Source organism: Artibeus jamaicensis, unplaced genomic scaffold (assembly GCF_021234435.1).
Source record: "Artibeus jamaicensis isolate MK-2021 breed Jamaican fruit bat unplaced genomic scaffold, CSHL_Jam_final contig_466, whole genome shotgun sequence".
Lineage (NCBI taxonomy): Eukaryota > Metazoa > Chordata > Mammalia > Chiroptera > Phyllostomidae > Artibeus > Artibeus jamaicensis.
In genome coordinates, this window is record NW_026521844.1 from 6,969,450 (window position 1) to 6,994,895 (window position 25,446).

Genomic DNA, 25,446 nt, shown 5'->3' on the forward strand with positions numbered 1-25,446 from the left:
GGAGCTGTAGTACAGCCAGGAACATGTAGTCTTTAAAGACCTGCTAAAACTTCTTCACCATCCCCCCCACCCCCGGCCAAAGTATAACTAAAAAACTATTCCACGTGTAGTTAATCTGCTAAAGTTTACCACTTGAAACAAGACTACACAAGCACAGAAAATTTCTACAGGAGCAAGAATCAAAAGCATCAGGTACAGTGTTGTGAGGCCTAGGTAAGATCTAGGCACAATAGGAACCGGCCTCAGTTTATAGCCTCCCTACTCCCTCAGTGCTTTGTCTAAAGCATCGTAAAGCAACCTCCAACTTGTCTGAAAGTACCTCAGAAACCTCATTGAAGCCTCTTCCCTGTGGTCTTCGTGCTGTCACAGCTGTTTGCCAGCTGTTTTCCTGGTAGGGGCTGCAGATGGGAGCTTGCTGGTACTTAAGGCCTGTTTTTCTAATTAAAGGCAGTTCATTATTAGAACTAACGTGTGGCAAGTCACACCACAGTGGGAACAAAACCAATTGATCTTGACTCTGTTATGTTTCCCCAGGACAGGGTAGAACTATCACTTCTGAGCATCTGGACTAAAACTGTTGCTTGGTGCTTTTGGCCAAGGGTCTCTACCCCTCTTTTGTAATAAATATAGCATTTACATTTTCTCGTTTTTCTCTAAGGCATGGTGATTTTGTCTTTTCTGCCTTGTGTTCTTTCATGTTTGAATTAAAGAAACTTAGGAATAGCTCTTTATTTTTCAGATCTATTCACATTCTACCATATACTGTTTGATTTTTTTAACAATTAAAATCTTATCAAATGACTTTTTTCCACATAAATCCTGAATTAAAAATTTTTTCAAAGATATGGTCTTGTGAGAGCCATAGAAAATATGTTAATACTGGTATCTCATGCCATTTTATTTTTGAATTCTTAGTCACTTAGAAAATCATAACTTAGCCTAGGCTGGTGTGACTCAGTGTATTAAGTGCCAACCTGCAAACAGAGAGTTCGATTCCCAATCAGGGCACATGCCTGGGTTGTGGGCCAAGTCCCCACTGGGGGCGCATGAGAGGCAACCACACACTGATGTTTCTTTCCTCCTCTTTCTGCCTCCCTTCCCCTCTGTCTAAAAATAAATAATTAAAGTACTTGAAAAAATAAAACCATAACTTACTGGTAATGGGAAAAATGTAATTCTAGGTTATAAATATTGAAATGACGTTCCCCACCCCTCAGCTTTGATAACTAGATCCTGATGTCCTGCTGCTATTTATTATTATGTATTCTGTGAATATTTGATGAACAGATACAAAAATGAGCAGTATGGTAGTAATTAGGGGAGAGAAGGAAGCAAGCAAACGACGTGTAGGAGAGATTTGTGATGTTAGATCTGAGGATGGATGGAGTTGTTAGAGTAGGTGCGTGCCAGGAAATCAAGAGGAAGGCGCTAGGTATAGTCCCCTCCACAGTGTGGGCTCAGCCATTCCCATACAGGACACCTGAGTACAGGAAGGGAGAATGGAGACCCACGCCGAGGCCTGACAGTCATCATTTGCTAATGACAGCCTGTCTGTCCCTCAGCCCTTACTCGGCACAGCAGCGTACCAGTGCAGGAACGTCTGGCTTCATAAGCACTGCCATCTGACTGGAACTTCTCAAGTGACTTACAAACATATGGCTCATATGACCTGTTCATACCCATGTTACTTGGAGCTGTGTCAGAGGTCGAACAAAATGAAACAGACCAAGACAATTCACTGAATTTAAGGGATCAGATGAGAAAAATAATTATAGAACTATTGTCTGTAACTCATAAGAATCTAAAATGTATCATGTTGGAGGAGGAGTATAAAGACCATTTTATCTCAAAATAGCTTTTGACCCAAGTTATTTTAAAATGAATACTCTAAAATGTACAGCTCCCTATATTTAAAGAATATTCCAAATCTATAGTACGAACACTGAGGCTCTTGAATAATTGGGCTATTTCCAATTTCTAAGCATGTGTGAGAAACATCATTTTACTGTAAGCAATAATTTTATAGAAACAGTGGATAAATACATTTTCATTCCTTTTTAAGCATCACTTTATGCTTCTTTTATTGGTAGTTATATTAGTTCTTCCAGCAATTATTTTCTTCTGCACCTGCCATTGTGACAAAAACTAGTGATTTCATTGTGCCTAAAACATTTCAATGGACAAGTACAAATTATATATATATTCAGTGATTTAATGCAACGGTGGAACTCTAATAGATCGGATCTGTATCATATTGTATTTTTAAGTTCCAGTAATTAAATAATGGAAAAGAACTTCAGAAAATATGTCCACAGCTCATTTGTTTTAGATGATAATCCATAGTGCAATTAATGGCTGTAAGAAGATCACCATTAATGACATAACTTGTAAAATTCATTTATGGTTTTATTGCTTTTTTGCTATTTATTTTGCAGTTAATTGTACATCTTCTGTTGTACAAAATTCAGGTTAAAATTAATGAAGAAAAGTGTGTTTTTCTCTCTATTTGTATGAATTATAAGATCCTATTTACAGAAAATAACTAACCCATGGGTAATAGACACATTTTAAAGGCCAGAAATAAAAGACCCTAATTTTAATTCTTTCCAAGGGAGTCAAGGGCACAAGAAAGGGGCACGAACACCCAAAGTCCCTAAACAGGGCGGCATGAACTGGGCTGACCTGCTTCCTCCGCCCCCGGCTCACCCTCCTCCCCACAGCAACAGTGAAGAGTACAGCCTTTCTGTAGATGAAAGGTAAGATGATGTCAGAACAAATGTAAGTGGAAAGTACGGTTTCTTAAACCCATACTAAGTAACTGTTAAACGAGATCACCAAGGCAAGACTGATTCCTAGGATCCGCAAATATATGTCTGCAAAGAAAACAGGGCTGATAGTTCAGCGGGGCTCACAAATCCTCCTCTGTATTGCCCAGAAAAAGAATTTTTGCCTTCAAAGCTTCTTCTGAAACTAAGAATCATGAGTATATATACCAACACACATATATATTTTATATATTTACATTATATACATACAATTTACACATATGAACATGAATATACAATGAGATGACACTATAATAATATATATATAATTTTATGGTTTTCAAATATCAAAACTTCTGCACGTTTCTGAATTTTCATAAAATAATCTCATGAATGTATCCCACGGCTACAGAATCCTGAAAAAGGGATTCTTTTTCAGGGATTCTTTGTATCCTGAAAAGGGATTCTCTGGAATCTCTTTATGCTGCAAACTGTAGGTATGCAAACTTTACCGAATTGTAAGGGATTTAACGAGTGTGAATAGTCCATGTGACAACAGGTGGAGAGTTGGTATGCTTTGTCCACACACTCGGTTCTGTGGAACTGGACATGGTGTCTCCCAACACACTGCATACGAGGAGTTAGCAACAGCAGAAACAAAATCTACCTGACTATAGTCTTTTTAGTAACTCTCATAGAAATACATTCTTCTTTCATTCAGTACACACACATTCACAGACATAGACAGACACACAAAACAGTGTTACAGCTCTAACCACGCCAGGAAGCAGAGCCTCCATGCTTTCATTTTCCAATCCCTTTATTCTCGAATACGGAACCATTGTTCCTAGGGGAATTACAGGGTTTGACTCCCGCAAGCCTCTGGTCACATTTTTGTCGACCAGTCCAAAGCTAACAATTTCTTGTTTTATGTGTGGTTTTGTTTAAAGACATCCTATTATGTATGGTTGATTCATTAACATTGAACTCACAGCCGGTGGCACTGTAAGTCATTCCTAAACAAAGCTTATCTAATATATTTTCTCCATTAAGGGACATCACAGCCTTTTTCTGTCTAGGCACACTGGGCTGTACAAAAGTTCTGCACTTGGGGGCCGTTTTAAACAAGGAAGTCACCAGTGCAAATCAGATAAAGAGAGCAATGTGGCAGTATACAGACCGTGGAAAGGACACTTGTTTACGGTGTGATAGCAGAAGCAGGAAGGCAGAGTGTCACCTTGTTTGAGCTCTGCTAGTAATGTGCTCGTCACCTGGCTCCTGTTTTTTACTTCTGTGCATGCGTCTGCTCAGTGACTGTGAAAGTGCTATGAGTATTGACTTTGAGGTTACAGGTAAAACATTTTAGCAAGTAGGTGAATTTGCAAATATGGCATCTGCAAATAATGAGGTTTGACTGTCTTTAAAAAGTTCATTTCATAGATCATGATGATAACATGAATTAGAATTTTAGTTCACCCCCCAAAAGAAAGAAGAAAATAAACACCCCACAAGGACTGAAATGAAATAAGCGGATATAATTTTTTTTTAAAAAAAAGCAATAGACACAACTGTGCTCCAAAGGGAAAGACTGAGCCTTAACAGGGAAGAAGGCTTTCCTGGGTGACTGGCTTTTGTTCTTGGCTTTGACAAATGAGAAGTTTCTCAATCAAGTGAAGGGGTTTTATGGACATTGGGACCACACAGAGATGTGGGCTGCTAGAGAACTAACATGAAACACATGGTGGGGAGTGAGAGGAAGCTGGGGAGGCAGACTTAAGCCAGGTATGCAAATACTTGTGTCTTGTTTGCACTTAGATTGTATTTTCTGTGCAATGAGAGTCATTTATTACTTCAGAGCAAATGAATGACCTGGGAGTGATGTATATTATAACAAAGTAAGTTTGGAAGCAATATGAGAGTGAAGAAAGAGTGAGTGACTGCAGGCAAAGAGATTAAAAAGCTATTGTAGTAGCACACACCACAGATTTTAAAAAAAGGAGTAGATTCCTAAGAATTTTTGGAGGTAGACTAGAGATGAACCAGAAAACAGTTTGAAGTAGAAGAGAGAGAAATAATTTAAAGACAACTGTAAGATTTCTAGTTTGGATAAATGAACAAATTGCTATGTTATTTGTTGACACAGGAAAGATGATAGTGGGGGATTAGTGACGTAAAAGAAGATACAAGGAAATTGTGTTATATGATCATCAACTTTCCTGAGTTCACATAAAAAGCAGGTGGTTAAAAATGAGCAAGAGAAGGAGTAACAAGAGCATATTGTGTACAATGCAGTAGATCGGTGCCATTCCAATCAGTAGCCATGCGTGCACTGGGCTAGGAGGAAAGACAAAGGCGTGAATGCTTTCTAGATCCATCCTGAGCACAAGTGGCAAACACAAGGCCTACGGGCCAAACCCAGCCCTCCGCCTTATTTTATCCATCCTGGCACCTAGTTTCTACCCAGTGGCAGCACCAGGCTCCTTGCCCCTAGTTAGGGAGTAGTTACATGTATACAGTCCTAAAATTACACTCGGCCCTTTGTAGGCAACCGGGAGGCTGATGCGGCCCCCAGTGAAAATGAGTTTGACACCCCTGATCTAGAGCTTCTACATAAGTCTGTAAGAGGAGTAATGGACATTTTTTTAGTTAACATCTTATTTATTATGTTTTTCATTCATCGTCCTAAATACAGTCTTACTATTTTGTTTAGTCCTCACTAAAGAGTTAGTTGTATGTTATAATTTTAGAGTAAAAGTAAGTTGTACTGGATTAAATAAATTGGTGTCTAATATATTTCCCTCTGATGAAGAGCAGTTTCTTTTAGAGTCTAGTGTATCACTTTTGGGTCATGTGGAGGACCATCTTCGACTTGTCCTTAAGAGATCACATTGAATATGAGGGAGAGAATATATCAAACATATTTTAGAAGTACTAAGTTAAACTACATTAAATAGATTTTTTTTTATTTCATGGCTTCTCATAGCCTATAAAAGGCCAATGTACATTGTAATCATTCAAAGAAAAAATCTTATATGTATATAACATACAATGTATAATATATATATAGCAAGCCTTTGTGATGGTAAACTTTTTTTTAATGATAAGTCTTTAATGTGGCTCAAAGCCTTCAGATTTAAGAAAGAGTTCAAGGTTGATACTCCGCTAACTATGAACATAGTTTACTTGGATCATCTGAAGTCAATCCCAAGTATCCCTACACTCTGTTTTAGCTACGACCAGGAAATGCCCTGTCCGGTGCCGCCAGCGAGGATGTATTTACAACAAAATGAACTGGAAGAGGAGGAGGATGAACGTGGCCCCACGCCCCCTGTACGAGGAGCAGCTTCTTCTCCAGCTGCCGTGTCCTACAGCCACCAGTCCACGGCCACCCTGACCCCCTCCCCGCAGGAGGAGCTGCAGCCCATGTTGCAAGATTGCCCGGAGGAGATGGGCCCCATGCAGCACCCGCCCGAGAGGAGGTATGTGGTCACCAGCTTGTTTTGCTAGGATCAGGTAATTTTCACTCCTAAGTAGCCTTTACAGAATGCTATTACATGAAGTAATTTCCATATCACACGAGCCTTTTTCCAGTATCATCACTCAGTAAGCCCGGGTAATTAACATATCAAGTAACCTTGTTGACCAGAACATTAAGTTAATTGATCCCAGTGAACTTGCAACCATAAAATAATGCGCGTTAATATTCCCCCACTTATGATAATTGCATTTATAAACACATGGAGATTATGTAATAAATATATGGTTCACTAATCTTGTAACATTTTATCGATGGCTGGTGTTTTTGTATTTTAGTTTCCCTTATGCATTTGGCCTATGGAAAATAGATTTTCTCTTGTCTTTTTAAATTAAGCCCACAGAATGATTTGTTCCCTAATGTTGCAGAAGAATGAGTTTGGTATATTCATTTTGTGTTGACTTCATGTACCTTTATTTTGATTGCAGTGCTAGGTTGGAGTCCTTTTGTCTAAGTTAGCAAATGATTTGTGTGTATTAGACTGTGTTTAACCTGTATGTTTAAATTGCCAACCAATACATATCTGTTATATACAAATTCTTCACTTGTCATTTCTACCACATAAAAGTTATTACTGCATTATCTGAATTCTCTTATTGTTGATGATGTTGTTTGTACTATTTTATTGCCCTTGACACATTGTGTTATACATGTATTCCTGTATTCCTAATATCATCTGAAACTGAGTATATTATTTCTCTCAGAAGATCTCATTTCAGTGTTCTTGAATGAATAACAAATTCTGGCTTATGCTCCTTGAATTTTGTTGATTAAAATAAAACTTGCAATGTTTATGAACTATTCTATCAGTCGGAGGTTATTACCAAATTCAAATCGTATAGTTTGTAAAATTAAAGTAGTTAAATCTTCTCCTGTGTGACAAAAGGGGAAGCTGGATTGTCATACATTTAAACTTAATATTATTAACCCATGGAACTTCATGAAAATTGAGAACAAACGAGGTATCTCCTTTCTTTGTTAAGGTCAAAGACCACCTGGACCTCACCTATTCAAAGCAAATGAGAAGCTAAGAGGCGCTATTATTAGCTCTGAAATACCACAGCATTCTCTTTCCTTCTCTCCAATGACCTATTTCCTAACCAACCCCTTCTGCATTACAGTCTGTACCCAATATCTTCTTAGCAAGCCTCTTTCTTTCTGTTCCTTATGTCATTCTTTCCACCCATGCTCAGAAACAATAAAAAGTTGGTTTTCCTTTATCTATCTTGACTTTCCAGCCCCTTCATGCCGTCCTTTCCCTTCCCTGTGAACCCCTTCTGGTTATTCTTTCCTTCTATACTCTGTTTAATCACTGCTGTCTTCCCAGTTCCCATTCACACTTCAGTGCATTGAATTCTGGCCGCTGTTTTGCTTCCATCAGGCTACTCAAAGTAGCCTCCTAATGATCAATTTAAAGGCTTCTCCATCTTTATCAAACTTAAGTTTTCTGCAGTAATGGCAATTTTATAAGTTGTGAAAATAAATGAAATATATATAAAATGTCTGAAACAGGGTAAATATTCAACAAATAGAAATCCCCTACTGTCTTCACTTTTAATGCTTTCATATCACTTGGTTCAACTAATACATTCTGATGGCTTTCAGATTCATTCAGCCAGTCCAGCCCTTCTTATGGAGCACTACTCTGGTTTTTAAAAATCTTTTTAATTGAAGTATAGTTGGTACACAATATCATATTGGCTATATTAGTTTCACGTGTACAATATAGTGATTCGACATTCCTGTACCTTACAGTGTGATCACCCCACTACATTTAGTAATCATTCATCAATGCACAGACCTATCACAATATTATTGAACACCATGGTATTTTCACTTGGACGTCTCAGATTGCACATGTTGAAAACTAAATTCTTTGTCTTTGCACTTGATGTTTCAAATGTGTTCTTTTTCCTCCTTTGTGGCTGTCATATGTAGAATTATCAGTCATTATTATCTGACCGACATACTAAAAATAAAAGTCAAAGGAATAGGCAAAATCACACAAAAAATACCCTTCTCATTTTTAAACCAGCTTAATTATCCTGTTTATTTTTTCCATTGTCTTCTTGTCATTCCTCACATTAAATTGTTCTCCAGTCCCTTTTACTCCAAAATATGTCTTGACTTTGTTCCTTTGTTAACTTTGGCCCAGGGCTAGGGCAGAGCCTCGGTCTCTGTCTATTTCAAGAGAAACCTTTGCAACTGATCTTCACATTTCTTCCCTTTTGCCTTTTTCTGTCCATGCTCCACATTATCTTCTTTTGCACACAAATCTGGTCACTGTCACTCTGCATTCAGAGTCCAGCCTGACTGTTTAGCCCAGTATTCAAAGCTTTACATGATCCTTCCCCCTTTACTTCCTCCTTTCAGATTTCACCACACACCCTCTTTTCTAATTAGTCTGTTGGAAATTCCCTAAATTTGTCCCAAACTCACCAACATGCACGTCAGCAATGCCACTTCCCGGCCCACGGAGGGCTGCCCTGGAGCTGGCAGGAGGGACAGGCCACTCTCACCTCACACGGCCACTACCAAAACACTCCACTGGCTTAGTGTCCTCGCTAAGAACATGTGTCTTGCACATGCCATTTCTTTGATTGCCTCGCAAGCACTTCTCATATTTCTAAGCCCTTTTCTTTTCTCTTTTTTAAGATTTTATTTTATTTCTCTTTAGAGGGGAAGGGAAGGAGAGAGGGAGAGAGAGATTAATGTGTGGTTGCCTCTTGTGCATCCCCTGTTGGGAACTGGCCTGCAACCCAGGCATGTGCCCTGACTGGGAATCCAACCATGATCTTTTGGTTCGCAGTCCTGCGCTCAATCCACTGAGCCACACCAGCTAGGGCTAAGCCCTTTTCAAATGTACCCGCTCTGTGAAACTTCTGATCGCCTGGCAGAGTCAACCAGCCCTTTTCTTTATTCTTCACAATGGTCTATTCACAGCTCTGCTACACACTAATCAGTTTCCAAGTCACATTAGCGTTACTATTTATATCTCAGTTTCCCTATTTAAGTTAAAAGCTCTTTGAGGGAAGCTCTAATGGTTTACTCCTGTCATTGTGTTCCACAAAGCTTTCTTCAGCTTCAGTAATGGAATCTGAAATGACAGGAGAATTTTGGAGTGGACCAGTTCATGTTGTCTTAGGGGGATGAAGACACTTATGAACTTGATATGGACATGTATTGTATAATTGTGAAATGCACTGGGTACCTGCACTTATCATCCTGTTTAACTAAATTCCGCATTCTCACTCATTTATTTATTTTTAAAGATTTTATTTGTTTCCTTTTAGAGAGAGGGTAAGGGAAAGGGAGAAAAGGGAGAGAAACACAAGTGTAAGAGATATCACTTAACCTTTCACAAGAACCCCAACCAGGGACCTGGCCTGCAACCCAGACCTGTGCCCTGACTGGGAATTGAACTGTCAACCTTTCAGTTCACAGGCCAGTGCTTAATTCACCAAGCCACACCAACCAGAGCAAATGCAGCCTTTTAAAAAATGTATCCTTTTTAGTCTAGGAAGTTATTAAGAATTTTATTTCCAGGATTATTGCTGCAGATAATGGGGCACTAATAAGAAGTAGACGAAAGCCTAGTTAACCAAAATACTATTACTGTTCTTTTATGATGGAGGTGTAATCTACATGGTTACTATGGAAATTTTAGAAAAAAAGTTACACAAAATGATATAAAAACACCAATGATCTATGTAGTCAGAAACAATTACTGTTAAGATCTCAGTAATGGTCCTTTTTTGTTTTTCCTTTCTCTACATACTCATGTTGCTTTGAATTCATGATATGCAATATTAATAAAAAGCTTCTCTCTTCACTGAACAGTGTATTTTTCCATGTAATAGCTTTTTATTTAGATACTCAGTTAAAACAAATGTATGGTATATTTTGTTTAAACGGTTTCTCGATGTTGGACGTTCAAGTTGTGCCTTCCTTTTCAATACAGTACGCACGGCTGTGATTCCCGTATCCAGTTAAGTCCTTGAGTGACACCCCTTCTCAAAGCCTGGAGCTGTTTGCACGCCTGCCCCGTCAGGAGATGACTTCTGTTTCTCATCATTCTGCCACTCTCCTGATGACACACTCATTAAAAATAGATAGCTGTTTCTCTAAAGATTTCTTTCTGGAGCATCAGACCCTCATATCCAAGTTCTCGGTACAACACATTTCTACAGCTTAAATACCACTCAGAGCGATGCCCATATCTCTGGTGATAAAGGCACTTTCCTGCTCCTGACAGTCACTTCCTCTTGCCTGTTACTGTAACCGTCCCTAAGTGGGCTCGTTGCCTCGCTGTGCCCCTTGTTCTGTGTAATATTCCTGCTGCAGATGGTGCAGAGGCATTTTTCTAAAATGCAGCACTGATCAAGACTCTCCATTGCTTAAAATCTCTCCATAGCTTTCTATTTCCATGAGAATAAAGGCAACATTCCTTAATACAGCAATCAAGGCCCTTTGTGATCTGACCCCGGTGCCTTCTCATTCTTACCCATTGCCACTCCCCTCCGTACTGTTCCTGTTGCCTTCACTCTAAGTTTCTTGCAGTGCCTGTAATGACCAGTGTTCTCACCCATGCAGAGGTCTTCCCACATGCATCTCATCCTCCTGGAGTACATTATCCCCTCTCTCTTTTTGAGTTAACATTTATGTGTCTCTTAGATCTACGATTAAACGGCAGATGCTCTCCACAGAATCTTTCCGTTAATTTCCTGACTCTGAAATGGTATCCAAGCCTTCCTGTTCCACGATATCCCAGACATGCTCTGTCATGGGGCTTTGGACTACTTCATTATCATTGCATATTTAATTAACTGTTTGATTCTTCCATGGACTGTATGTCTCTTTGGGCAAGGAACATACCTGTTTAGCTGAATTTCTGACACTGTCTCACTTCTACCACATTTTATTGGTCAGCAGTCACCGGGCTGTTGACCATATCTAGGAGTGTAGAACTCAGTTCCCTCTCCTGATGGGGGATGGGCAGGTTCTCATCGCAGGGAAGCGTTGGGATGTTTGTTGATTAGGGGCATATGTAAATAGTGTGATTTACATGAAGAAATTATGGAACTAAAACCATATTAACACTGTAATAAATACTTAGATAAACATTTCAGATGCATTATTGTGGCTTATTAGTTTTGACATTCTAATGTCCTTCTAGGATATTCCATTTTTGTTTGAAACAAGATAAGTTAGTTGACCAACATAATAACCTCTTTCCCCTTTCAGACACAAATGTGAAAATAATATAATGAAACATATTTACATACATTGTTTAAAAAAGTGTCTAGTCCTATTGAGTTTTTGGTAATTGATATTTATAAAAATCTCTTGATATTTATAAAAATCTCTTGAAAAGTAATATTTATGTATGGAGTAGGGAATGTACTTATATTTTATTAACATGGACAAATTGAATATGATAGAGTTCAAAGGAATGAAAAAGTTAGAAGGCAAAGGCAAATTAAATCTATTCACAAACCGGGTTATAGTTTATTTTACAAAGTGTTCAAGCAACCACAGTTTCAGAAAAAAAAGGCGTCTTCCCCCTGCTGTCTTTTTACCTGGTACATGTTATGTGATGAACTATATAAATGCCTTTCATACATTAAAATCATTATTCCCTTCTTTCCTTAAACGTGTTTGCGGAAGCGTTGTTTGCGAGGGAGCCTGGAGGGTGCTGAGTCACAGTTGCCTGCTTGCACATTATTTCAGAAGATGTCGAAACCCCGTGGCTGGGGGGGCAAAGGGGCTGAGGTTCATGTGTGGCAAGTCCCACTTGACTGCAGCATCTTGAAATGGCTTTTTGTTTTCAAATAGAATGTATTATGTATTTCAAACTATACATATTTATCACATATTCCCTGAGCTTGCCTTATTTACAGATGGTTTGAAAAAATTTTTCTATCTTTCCTCAGCGTTTGCACAGGGTGGTAATAGTTAAAAGCCAGCTGTTGTTTAACAGGAAGATGTTTTTACTCTACAGAATGTGAGTTATCCAAGTACAACAATGCTGGCATCCTTTCATAATGGAGTTGGCTGTTCTACATCCCTTTATTGGTGGTCAAAATAGTCCCTGTTGGACTAAAAAGTCTTACATGTCTTTTAAAAAAGAAATTTCTTGTGGTATTTTGGATGTGCATGCTGACAAAGAACTGTGAATTGACTTTTAAGTATGCTATTTTATTGCAATTTAAATTAAACAAAGGTTTTCCTCCTATGTGTATAACAAATGCCATGTTGAAACTATTATCCATTTTAATCTGTTAAATAACTTCAGCTTTAGCACATTTCATTTTTCTTCTGGTGCCACACACAGATGCATTAGAAACCACCCACAAATAAAAAAAATAGCACATTATATTAAAGAACCATGTGTCTATATATACAAATAGTATATATAATATATATATATATATATATATATATACAAGTACATGCATGTAAATACCTATGTGTGTGTGCATATATATGTAACACTGTTCCTAGATGATAGGCTATGATCTTGGAAATGTAAGCTTAAATTTTAAATTTGGTACACACTAGTATGAGAACTTTGGCAAGTTCCTCAATTCCTCTGAATTTTAATATGTTCATCTGTAAAATGACAATAAATAAAGTACCTTGAAAAATATTAACAATTAGATGAGTTAACATTATAAAATATGCTTAGTTACAAAGTGCTTACTGAATGTCATAGTATTTTAATAATCATTCGTAATGCTTTTACATCTGTGTTAATAAAACATTTTTTGAAGTGACTCAATTGATTGGGATAAAAAGTATAAAATATTTTTCTTTGAACACCTGCCACCCCATCCTAAAAACTGCACTGTATTTTCTCTCTCTTAACACATCCTTTCATTGGGTCTTAACTAGATCCTATGTGATTTTGTTTGTATGCTTTCTTTTAATTTACGACTCAGCCCTGCTAACTGTAAAACCATGATTTTGCCCTTCCAGGCACCCTTTGCAGGTTGCAGGTGGCCTGGAGTAAGGGGGAGTGTTCTGCTATTAAACACTTCCCTCCTCTCCCTCTTCACATGCATTGTCCTAAGTGCTCAGGCAAAGAAAAGGGGACATAAAAAGGGCCAATGGATGAGGAGCCAGTCTTCTCCTTGGTTAGCCCTAACAACTGTTCTATCTTGTCTTGTTCTGTGAATTTTGTAAGGATGGTGTGGGAAGAGGCCTGGCACCAACTTACCCCACTGATGAAGACTCAGTCCTGGGCAGTGAGCATCTCTAGGCGTTTATAGTCCTTGAACAATTTAGCCACATCTTCACATGGACTACCAGTCTGAGGCATTCATATCTCTTCTAGTGTCCCAAACCAAGAGGGTCACCAGATGGCACCAGGTCCTAACCTCACCTGCCCTCCAACCCTAGTGCTCAGGTTGGCAGGCTTGGGTGGAATCTGTAACCCTCTTTACTTCTCAGGAGCACGGGACTGATGAGGTGTTATCATGACCCCGTTCAGATGGTATCCTCACCCCTATGTCATCTCACTGACCTTGCTTAGAAAACACTGGGGGTGTGAGCAAGTTAGTGACTAAGCCCTCATCTGACTAGAAATCTCTGTATTTCTTCCCTTTTTTCAGGAACTTTTCCTAGTTTAAGAGTTAATTGCTAGGGATTTTTCTCACTGGGAATAACTTCTTTCCTTAAACCTTGCTTTCCACTAATGTCCAATGTCCTCTAACTGCTTAATCTCCCTGTTATATTCAGCATGGGTGATGGTGTTGGATGGTGGTGGAATGATTCCTTTTAATTAGTTTGTTTTCCAGGTCTGTGGAGACATGGTTGAAACAAGTTATGGGTAACTGTGAATTTAAATCGTAGGATACTGCTTTCTTTTGTCCTTAGCTTTTAGTCCTTAACTAATTCTAGGACATCAAGAAAATACCTCTAAGCGGATAAGTGAAATAATGATTAATTGTGATAGACTTGAAAATAGCTGGTAACTTTCAGTGAAACCTATTGAGTAATTCAGAGAAAAAAAATGCTCTTGACTCTCACAGCCTTTATTTCATAGAATAAAATCTAAAAGCGATTGTGTCATATGTTAAATGTACAATTCTGTAATCCTATGACATTCTGCTGTCTAGTCAAATTGAATGACTACTCACTTAAAAATGGTAGGGATGGTGATGGAGGAAAGAGAAAGGGACTTGTTTTTATGTTTATGGAACAGTCTGCTTCAGAACTGATGTCTGTTGTCTTTGGTAATGTGGTCTGTCAATAATTTTCCAAGACTTTTTGGACAAATACATAGGCATCAATGTCAGAATAAGTACTACTTTTCCCTTTTAACTGAACTTAGTGAATATTCTAAAACATAAAAAGACATACATAACTGAGCGTATTTTTATTAAACTTGAATCAGAACATGGCACAGCTTGGTTAAAAATGACTCTGGTTTCAAGGTAAATTTCCTACAACTTAAGATAAAAATTAGACATACTCTATTTTCCATTTGTTTTTTTTTCTCCAACAAATTAGATCCACAGAAGCAAAGATGAAATCGGTGTACTTGTGACTTTCTTGGCTGATTTATCCTTCTGTGAGCTGAGCCACACCTGTTTATTTGTCTCCCTGCAGACGGCAGCCTGTGAGCCCTCCTCCACCTCCACGGCCGATTTCCCCACCACACACCTATGGCTACATTTCAGGACCCCTGGTCTCAGATATGGATACGGACGTGCCAGAAGAGGAAGAGGATGAAGCCGACATGGAAGTGGCAAAGATGCAGACCAGGAGGCTTCTGTTACGCGGGCTGGAGCAGACCCCGGCCTCCAGTGTTGGGGACCTGGAGAGCTCTGTCACTGGGTCCATGATCAATGGCTGGGGCTCAGCCTCTGAGGAGGACAACATTTCCAGTGGACGTTCCAGTGTTAGTTCTTCTGATGGCTCTTTTTTCACCGATGCAGACTTTGCCCAGGCGGTTGCAGCAGCAGCAGAGTATGCTGGTCTGAAAGTGGCACGACGTCAAATGCAGGATGCTGCTGGTAAGTCATCATCTTTCCTCCGATCTGAAAAAGAAAACTTGATGTGTATATATCAGTCACAGCTCATCTCCTCTCATCTTATGTCCTAAGGAACTATTGTCACTGGTCTTTTTTATTTGCCTAAGGAAACCAGGTCCAAGAATATGACACAGCTTGATTATTGTTCTTGACAAGGATTTTTAAATCTTCTATTTTACTTTAATTTAATAAATCATACATAATGGGAGTAAAGCTACCTTGGAAGTCTTCACTTTTTAAGACAGTGTTAAGTATATATTTGATTTCTTTCTAAGTGTGCATGTAGTTAACTAAATGCATTTTAATTGCATTTAATAAATGAGTTGAGGTCTCTTTCATAGGGGTTTTATTAAGGTGTAAGAAGTCAACAAAATAAAATTCACTATAGTAGCTCTCTTATCCCATTTAATTAGAAATTCTCTAAGAGAAATAGATTGATACCCAGCGAGGACAATCTGCCATTGTACACTGGGCTATTTCTCCTTTGCCCACATTCTCTTCTTTCTCTCAATTAGAAGGTTAATTTAACTGGGAAAGATACAAAAATGTTTGCAACAGACATATATTTCCAAGCATAAATATGTCCTATACTTAAAATAAATACTGTTAATTTAATAACTTGCAAGTTAACCTAAACAATTTTTATTTTCCATTTTTATTGCCAGTAGCCTGTTTTTAATTACCATATATATCCTTTCTTATGTTTTACCCCATTTTTGCCTATTTTCTACTCCCAACCCTGTTCAGAAAGCAAGTGAGAAAGAAATTAATATAAATTTAAAGCATGCACATATCACATGATTTTCATTCTTATACAATGTAACATGTATGTATGCATGTGTGTATATACACACACATTCATATACATGTTGTGTGTATATTTCTGGTAGCTAAGAAGTACAAAGAGTAGAGGTAAATAATATGGTCAGCAAGAAAGTGAAAGACTATCACAACAAATTAATAATTGCTATTTTGTTGCTTTATTTTTCTTAGTGTAATAACTATCACATTGGTAGTTTTACGTGTTCTCTTTAGATACTGGATTGGTCATGATTTTTTATCAGTGTAGAAAATGCTCAGAAAAAATTAACTAAGATCATGAAGTTATTTCTGTATAATATTATCAAATGTATGTTGCAGAGCCCTTACCAGTGTGGCTCAGTCGGCTGGGTGTCCTTCTGCAAAGCAAAAGGTTGCTGGTTTGATTCCAGGTCCGGGCACATGCCTGGGTGGCAGATTAGGCCCCCAGCCAGGGCACGTACCAGAGGCATCCAGTCGATGGTTCTGTTTCACATTGATGTTTCTCTCCCTCTCATTTTCCCTTCTCTCTAAAATAAATAAATAAATAAATAAATAAATAAATATTTTTTGAAATAAGAATATGTTGCAGAAAAAAATGTCTAATATCTTCCAACCTAATCTTGTAAAATGTATATTTATATCAGCCAGGCCTGTATTTAATCAGATCCCTCCCCTCCATCCTACTAGCTGCTGAGTGTAATTAAGATGCAAACCTACCTATCTTATCTAATAAATAAATAGCATTCTAACTTTATACATAACATTTGTTTCTCCTTATTTTTTAATTTTCTGTAGAAAAAATAAACGAAATTAAACATCACAAGCTACTGCTTTCTGAAATTGCATTAAGGATGTGTTTCAGTTCATTAAATCAGCAAAACACAGAAATCCACTGATAATTCATCTGTAAATGACCTTATGCCTCAGGCCCCATGAGCAGTAGATGATCTTATACAGTAGGATGAATAATGGGTTCAGTCTCAGCCCTAATTCTCTTTTTTCATGGATATGTAACTTTAACTGTAATAGACTTCATCATAGCTAAAGAGAGTTTGGTTTAGTATTTTATTGCAATTTAGTGGCTCTCCCGGTTTTAGTTTGGCTTATAATTATAATGAACTAAATGTGCACTGGCCTCTGCCAATTAAAATGTTCTTTTCGGGAAAAGATACTGCTTATCATATGACTTAGATTAATATGAATGAATAATCCTATTACATTTGCCTCTCACTTGGCCACATTAATGTTTATTATTTAATATGCTTCAGTTAGCATCTTTAAATGTGTTGATTTCACTATATGTGGATTCTCCTGTTTAAAGTTAAAAAGATGTTATCCAGGTCTGTTTGAAGTGTCTTGTGGTACAACAGAAAGTTCTGGATTTGTGTTTTTGGAATTTCTAGAAACCAAAATAGTGAAGGGTCAAGTACAGGGTTCAGAACTCCTCACCATCATCATGGATCAATGTGCGGTGCCATTGAAACACAGCATCTCTGTTGGACACCCAGAGGATCCGAGAGCACTCAAGGGCCCCTCCTCTCATTACAAATTCAGTTATCCCTGGTACCTGTGAATATTGTTTCTCCAAAACCAAACACAGACGTACATAACTCATTTTATTGTGGTTCAATTTATTGTGCTTCACAGATGTTGTGTTTTTTACATATTTGAAGGCAAGACTTTCCACCTGCAAAAATATTACCACTCCCATTATTGTGATGTTTGTTTAATGGTGGTGGTCTGGATCCAAACTTACAGTATCTATGAGGTGTACCTATAAGCAAAAACCACCAATGCACCACCAAAAATCATAGAAGTCTCTGGAGGGGTCACTTGAAGTATCCAGAATCTATGGTTCTCTGTCATGTGATAAAAAGGCGGTGTGTCCAGTTTTGACAGGTCTAATTAGATATGTGAGTTAGCCTAATGTCAAGACAGTTCAAGAGAAAATACTGGGGAATATGTTAAGATATCTGGAATTTGCCTTCAAAGAATAACAAACATATATTTAATTAAAATAGAAGATGTAATTAATACTGTTCATATTTAGAACATTAATTTCTTAAGGGCTCTGGCTATCTATTCCTCTTGAAAACAACACTGAATGTATTGTGCAAAAAGTTAATTAACATAAATTTTAACAATAACTTTCATGAAGTTAATTGCAAAAATAATTGGAAGGTTTTTTTGTAATAAATAGGTATCATGAAGTTTAACAGAATAAGGGTACTGTGGGGAAAAAAAGTACTATCCCTGACTGGTGTAGTACAGTGAGTTGGGCATTGTCCTGCAAGCCAAAAGATTGCCTGTTCAATTCCCGGGCAGAGCACATGCCTGAGTTGTAAGCCAAGTCCCCAGTTGGGGGAATGTGAGAAGCAACCAGTGGATATTTCTCTTATACGTCAATGTTTTCCCCCTCTTTTTCTCCCTTCTTCCCTCCCTCTCTAAAAAATAAATATATTTTTTAAAAAGCTTGAAAATGCTTTTTAAGACTTAAGATTGTTTAAGACTTTTAAAAATTATGGATGTTCCAGTTTTTGTGTTTATTATTACCATGATTAATTATTAAAACGATTGATGAGCTTGGCTCTGGTTTTCTTCTTCAGGCCGCCGACACTTTCAGGCATCCCAGTGCCCTCGGCCCACGAGTCCCGTCTCCACAGACAGCAATGTGAGCGCCGCTGTGATGCAGAAGGCCAGACCAGCCAAGAAGCCAAAACACCAGCCGGGACACCTGCGCAGAGAAGCCTACACAGATGGTACGTTTTAACGTTTTTAAAAGTTGTTTTGTATTATCGATGGAAGAGACACCACTATAGTTAAAATAACAGCATAGGACCAACCTTCATCAGAGCCACTGATAAATCTTCTAAAGTGCCCTCGTTTTTTCTTCCTGTGTAGAATTTTGCATTCAGATAGAAACCAATTAACTCATAAGAATATTAATTCAAACCATAGTGGTGTTACAAGTAGTTATTTTTGGGCACTGAGGGGCAAAGTGAATCGTCTCCCTCCGTGTTTTCACGTACTGCATCCACTCCCACCGAAGAGGTGAGGCTCCTGTTCTCAAGGGGGCACAGGAGAACTGTGAAAACATCGTGACGTCTAAAGAAGGCCTCTAATGAAAGTGCCTCAGGTGGCCCGGCATTCATTAAACGGCCACCCCCTTGTTTTCTAAAACAACCCCAAGGGCTTTGTTGGAAATTCATGTAAGATAAATTCTCTCAGGCTCACCCACTTGTCAACTTTGCTAAATTTGCTAACTGGCCGGGGGAAGAAGTGTGTTGCAGGCAGCTTCCCTACCGCCTGGTCCTCTCCCACCACAATCTGATTAGGACTTTCATTACCAGTCAGCAATTTTTCAAAAAGGGCATCATTGGCCATTATCATATGAAAGCCTAATATTATAGATCCTTATCCAAGGTTACAAGCAGGGTTTTCTCAGGCACTTCTCCCTGTGATTCCTGCCACTTGACAGAAAAATTTAATACAAAGCTCACAGCATGATGAGCACGAGTAATTTTGAAATGAGTGGCTGTCCATGCTATTATCTCTACTTTATTTGGAGTATTCTCTCTCACTAGTGTCTATCTGATATTACACTGCATTAAACACTGGCATGACGTAGCACACCTGGGCCTCCTGGCTTCTGCCCATGACTCTTTATCAGTGAAACTGAGCTGTCAGAATGTTATCTGATTTTGAAGGGTTATTGCAGCAGCTCAGTAAGTGTTTGCTTCTGTCTGGGCACAAACACTGGGTGTAAATCCCCAAACTCTATCGGCAGTTTCACACTTATGGGCCCCCTGCAATGGCATTTTGCAAGTTTTATAGCTGTTCTATTAGTTTTATTATCTATAGGAGAGGTGCTCCTAACTGAAAAACTGGTCAGACAGCAAACCTGGATGTAAACACATGAAAGTTGAATACATACAGAAGGAAATCCGGCCTAGAATTTCTGTAGCTCTTTCTGCCCTACTTGCTTTCAGAGGCTGCTAGAATTAAGGGATGATTATTAAAAATGCTCTAAATAATGCAAACATGCCAAGTGAAAGGGCACAGCATCACAGTTATAAATGGCACTGTTCTTAAAAATCATGATCTATATTTATTGTCTCACATTCTGCAGTGCTTATTCCAGGGTGCTTAATAATTAAGTGTAGCTTCTAAGTAATCCCCGAATAATAACCATTAAAGTGAATGATGAAGCACCCAAGTGTTTTTCAAATCTATTTGAGAAATAATAAAGAAATACATTGAAAGAGTTGTAAATCCAAAGAGTTAACTTGAAATGTTTGGATTTCTCACTGTTTGTAAGTGATTATGCAGTTTTTATAGTATGTACCATAATGTAGAAGCCAGTATTTATTTTTCCAAATCACAAAAATAGAAAAAATGGAGATATAAATAAAGTGTTTTTAAAATTTTTAGCTATCACTTCCTTTTAGCATTTAGGTAACCAGTTTAATTTTAGTTGTATTTATTGTCTTGACAAGTCTTAAATTTAATTCTAGATGCTTTCTGATTTGGTACAGACAAAAAATAACTAAGCTATATGTTATTTTATACATATCACATAATGCATATTAGTTGACTAAAATCATGTAAATGCATATACTTCTTAATGCACCAAGTAAAAGAAATGCACATACTCTTGATAACAGTAATATAGCATTTAAACAAAAACAGTTTTCCCAGAAATTATTTTCTCAAATTACTGCACTGCATTTTTTTAACAAATATTTACAGACCATTTCCTGGAGGAACTCAATGACAGACACAATTTGTACAATTATCAAAAAAAGAGAGAAGGGAGGGAGAAAACGTAAAGAGCTACCAATTTTTTAAATATGAATTAAATGTATTAGTAACACATGGAGGATATATATTTTTTGTTTTGTGCTTTATAATAATTAAAATATATTAACTGTGATGGATGAGTTTGATTATTGTTAATAGACTTTTTAGGTGAACTGTTTTCAGAATATGATATATCAATCTTGAGTTTGGAACATCTTTACTTTGAAAATTTTGTTTAAATTAGAAATTTTCTTTGCAGAACTTTTGTAACCTACAAAGAAGGAGTAAAGAGTGGCTCTGTCTGAGGTGGTAAAGAATAATTTGCATGATTCTCATCCCTCAGCCCTGTGTTAGTTTTCTAAGGCTGTCGTAACCAAGTGCCGTAAACTAGGCAGCTTCAACAACACAAATTGGTTTCCTCACAGCTCTGGAGGCCGAAAGTCCAAGACCAAGTATTGGCAGGATTGGTTTCTTCTGAGGTTTATTTCTTTGGCTTGTAGATGGCCATCTTCTCCCAGTGTCTCTACCTTTCCTGTTCTCAATGTATGTATGCGTCCTGATCTCTTCCAATAAGGAAACCAGTGAGTGGATTAGAGCCCACCTAAGAATTCCATTTTACCTTCATTACCACTTTGAAGACCCTACATACAAACACAGTTTTATTCAGAGGTACAGGGGGTTAGGACTCAACATACAAATTTTGAGAAGATACAGTTCAGCCCATAACAACCCTTCAGTCCCTGATTGGTGGCACTGTGACCAAATCTTGCTCTGCAGGTAAACACCAGGCCTCATAACACCCAGCAGGTACCCAGCGCAAAGCCAAGTGCTCCATGCTATAGTCACAGTGACAGGCAGGAAGTCACTGTTTATTTATTTCATATTTGCCACTTACAAGTTTAACCCAGATAAAAGGTAGGATTAAAATATATGAATATTTATCAGTCAGCATCTTATTGAGTTAAAAACTAGCATAAGTGCATTTCTAGGACCTTCTAATAGATTCTTCCCACCTCCTCTTTTCAACCCTTTCCGATGCATTTGCATATTTGATTTGAAAACCAAATCTACATTATTTCTCTAGCCCTACTTTTCATAAATTATAAATTCACCACCCTCTTTGGAATGATGTTACTTTGACTTGATTTATCATTAATTGCAAGGTCTTGGGACTTTAAGCAGTTAAGTAAATAGCATGCTGGCTCTCCATAGTGAGTGAATGCAGCAGATCCGTCTGCATGCACATGCTCCTACGTACTACTGTATATGCATTATACTGGTATTTGGAGGGTCTTATATACAGAATAGTGTTTACACCTCTTTAGAAGGAATATATATATATATATATATATATAAATAATCAGGTCCACAATCCCATTTGTTAAATCAAATTTGAGCTATTAGTGGTATGAGTTGGGTAAAAGTACTATTTATTACTATGTCAATATAGAATTACAGTTATATACAGGAAATTAGAACTTTTGAAATCAACATCGGGTTCTCTGGTTCTCTTCTTCTCTACCTTTTTCAAACATAGCACCTATATAGAACATCTTATAATAGATTTTGTCTTGAGACTCATATATTACCAAGACTTTGCATCATATTTTGACAATATTAATGATCAGTTTCAATTTATATTAAGCCCAGACATATTTTGATTTGATCATTCTGGCAGTCATCACTTCCCTAACAGTCTCTATTTGCAATTCAGGTCTTGTTTATAGAAAGCAAATAGTATAGAAATGAGACTGTAGTCATTCACCCCCTGTGTTTCCAGATATGCTCAGAATTAGACTTTTACCCTTCCCCCGCTGTGAGTCACAGTCTCAGTCAGAACTTTGAGAAGCTGTGTTTTCACTGTTGTATCTCTTGTCTTTAAGCAACACGGTACAGTCTGTCTTCTAACACTCTCTTTTTGGTTATCTTTAATAAGTAAGCAGCAGATGGGGGCACTTTTGTGATAGTACATTTTTTGAGTATTGCTTTCTAAAAATTTATTTTTTAAGTAGTAAGGGGAAAAAGTCAGGCACTAGTGACAATTGCAATACATGTAAAATGGCAATACATGTTATAAGGTATTACATAATGTTGTAGAATCTGGGGACTCTTAGTGCTGTTGACTGTACTTTGGCCACCATTTTAGATCAAGTGTTGGGGCTATTTTATATGAAAATAGAGCATGGTGAGCCATGAAAACTAATGACAACAAAAAATGCAGGTAAAAGTTTAACCTCTTTTAATAATGGAGTCTTGATTAAAACAGCTAGTAATAAAATAAGATGGCACCTCAAGTTTTCTGCTATCAAACATCAATACAGTGAATTTGAATGCTTTTAGTTTTAGCATGTGATGTCAAAAAAATCCCAAAAGTTTAAACCTACATGTGAGACAAATAAAGGATTAATTCATTTTTAAATAATATAAGAATGAGAATCACTAGATTAAAACTGAAGCTTCCTAGAACCCTTAATTTGCTGTTATAGTAAGAATTTTCAATACATAATTTTAATATTCAAGGGCTCATGCTGATATATGTAAATGATAGTAGATTATTGTCAGTAATAGTAAAATATCTAGAAACAACCCAAATATTTCTCTGTAAGAACTGACTAAATAATGATATATTCATAAAACATTATTATATAAACTTTTCAAAAAAAGAGAGGTACAGTTGTACATATAGGGAAATATATACAACTATGCCATTAGGTGAAAAAAACTGGAATTCTATTTATGTTAATAAGAAAGGGAGACTGGTACTTGTTGTCAGTGGGCAGACAGGCACTATGTGTATATAATTCCATCTGTGGCCATTTTACACAGCTCCAGATATAAATGATGCTCCCTGGTATTATATGTTTTGGTAGCTCTGCTTTATGTGAATAAAAAATTTTTAGAATGATCTATAAAAAACTATTCAAAATTATCTTATATCTACATATCAATATTGAGGATTTCAAGTCTTCACAGGCTTTTAAATTTTTTACCCTGTAAACATTTTTTTCAATCTTAAGGTTAATTTTATAATACTAATAAGCATTTAATAGATGCTTTATAAGTACTTTTTAGTTTAGTCTATCATATAGACCTTACTCTCTAAATGTAAAAATGTTACCATTTCTAAAATCACGACAAAGAAAGAACATAACTATGTTGATAATTCCCCAGATATTTTTGTCTCTCTGGCCGTGGCTTCTCTCAATATTTCTGATTTTGTGTACAGCAACCTGTTGGATATCTCTATCTGCTTACTTCACAGGCTTCTCCTACTCACTTTTCTAAAATTGAACTTACAGTGTGCCTTCATAAACGTTCCTTTCTAATGCCTGCATTTCTTATTTTGAGTAACGTTTCTCTCATCCACCTAATCAACTAAGACAAAAATCCTAAAGTCATCCTAAAAGGAAAGGTTCTTTTGTTTCCCTCCCCAAATATATTCTATTGATAATTAAATAATATTGATTTTTCTTCCTAATCTCTCTCAAAAAATCTATTCTCCATCTGAACAGCTACCAATGTAGGTCTATCCCCTGCCATTATTTATATGAACTATTACAAAAACCTCTTGGCCTCTTGAATTCAAAATCCATCCTCCACACTACAGCCAGAATCTACTAATATTCTTCTACTAATGTACCAACAACCATAAGGATACATATTTCTCTTCCCTAGACTGTACATGAGAGTAATTTTACCCTTGATCTTAGCCAAAAGTCCAAGAAGCAATACATAAGAGTCATTTTTAAAGATAACACCACATAAAATAAACTTTCTAGAAATGAAATTTTATGCTTACTTTTATACTTAAGTATCTTTAATTGTATTTATAATACAAGAAATTGAATTATATACAATTTTATTATATATAATATATCACTATATAGCTATAATGATAGATAGGTAGACAGATTAGTTAACCTGTATTTATACCAGTGATCATCTGATTTAAAGCCTATGGTTATATAAACAAAGTGGGAGGTTCCCATCAAATGAATTCTAGATTATAAATATGCGGCTGAATGAAACAGTAGAAAGAACAGTGAGCCCAAAATTAAGAATCTCACAGTATCGGTCCTGGTTCTGGTTACATCTGGCTTTGAGACTGGAAAATAACCAAAGTCTCTGTAGCTGAGTTTCCCTATCTACAAAAAGAGAAGGGATTTAGACTAGATTAGAGATAGCAACTAGGTCTCAATTCAAGTGCCAACCTCAGTCAATTTGAGGTGGTTGCCTGAAGGAGTAAGGATGTGTATCTGGGATCAGCAATGTTATGCTGAAATCAATTAAGAAGATATGTTGGGGTTGAGGAGTACAGGGGATGAGAACACTTATGCCCATATTAGCTATCCCAAGACTAGACAGTCTGTAAGTCCCAGCTCCGTGATTCAATGTATCTGTGCTAGATAGTGAGGACATTAAAATTGTTGATCCTTTTATTCCTTGGTTGTCTTCGATTGTTTTAATTTCAGGTGAATGTGACTCCAATGATATTTCTAATATTTGG

General features: G+C 37.2%; 1 protein-coding gene across 5 annotated transcripts in view; it reads left to right on the forward strand.

Moving 5' to 3' along the window:
* ROBO1 (roundabout guidance receptor 1) overlaps positions 1-25,446 on the forward strand; it is a 407,976-nt gene that overhangs the window by 372,348 nt on the left and 10,182 nt on the right. For all 5 annotated transcript variants that reach the window (XM_053667254.1, XM_053667258.1, XM_053667255.1 and 2 more), the window contains 4 exons: positions 2,612-2,756; positions 5,996-6,244; positions 14,914-15,320; positions 18,746-18,898. In XM_053667254.1, coding sequence (XP_053523229.1) covers positions 2,612-2,756; positions 5,996-6,244; positions 14,914-15,320; positions 18,746-18,898 — 954 coding nt within the window. The remainder of the gene's footprint in view (positions 1-2,611; positions 2,757-5,995; positions 6,245-14,913; positions 15,321-18,745; positions 18,899-25,446) is intronic.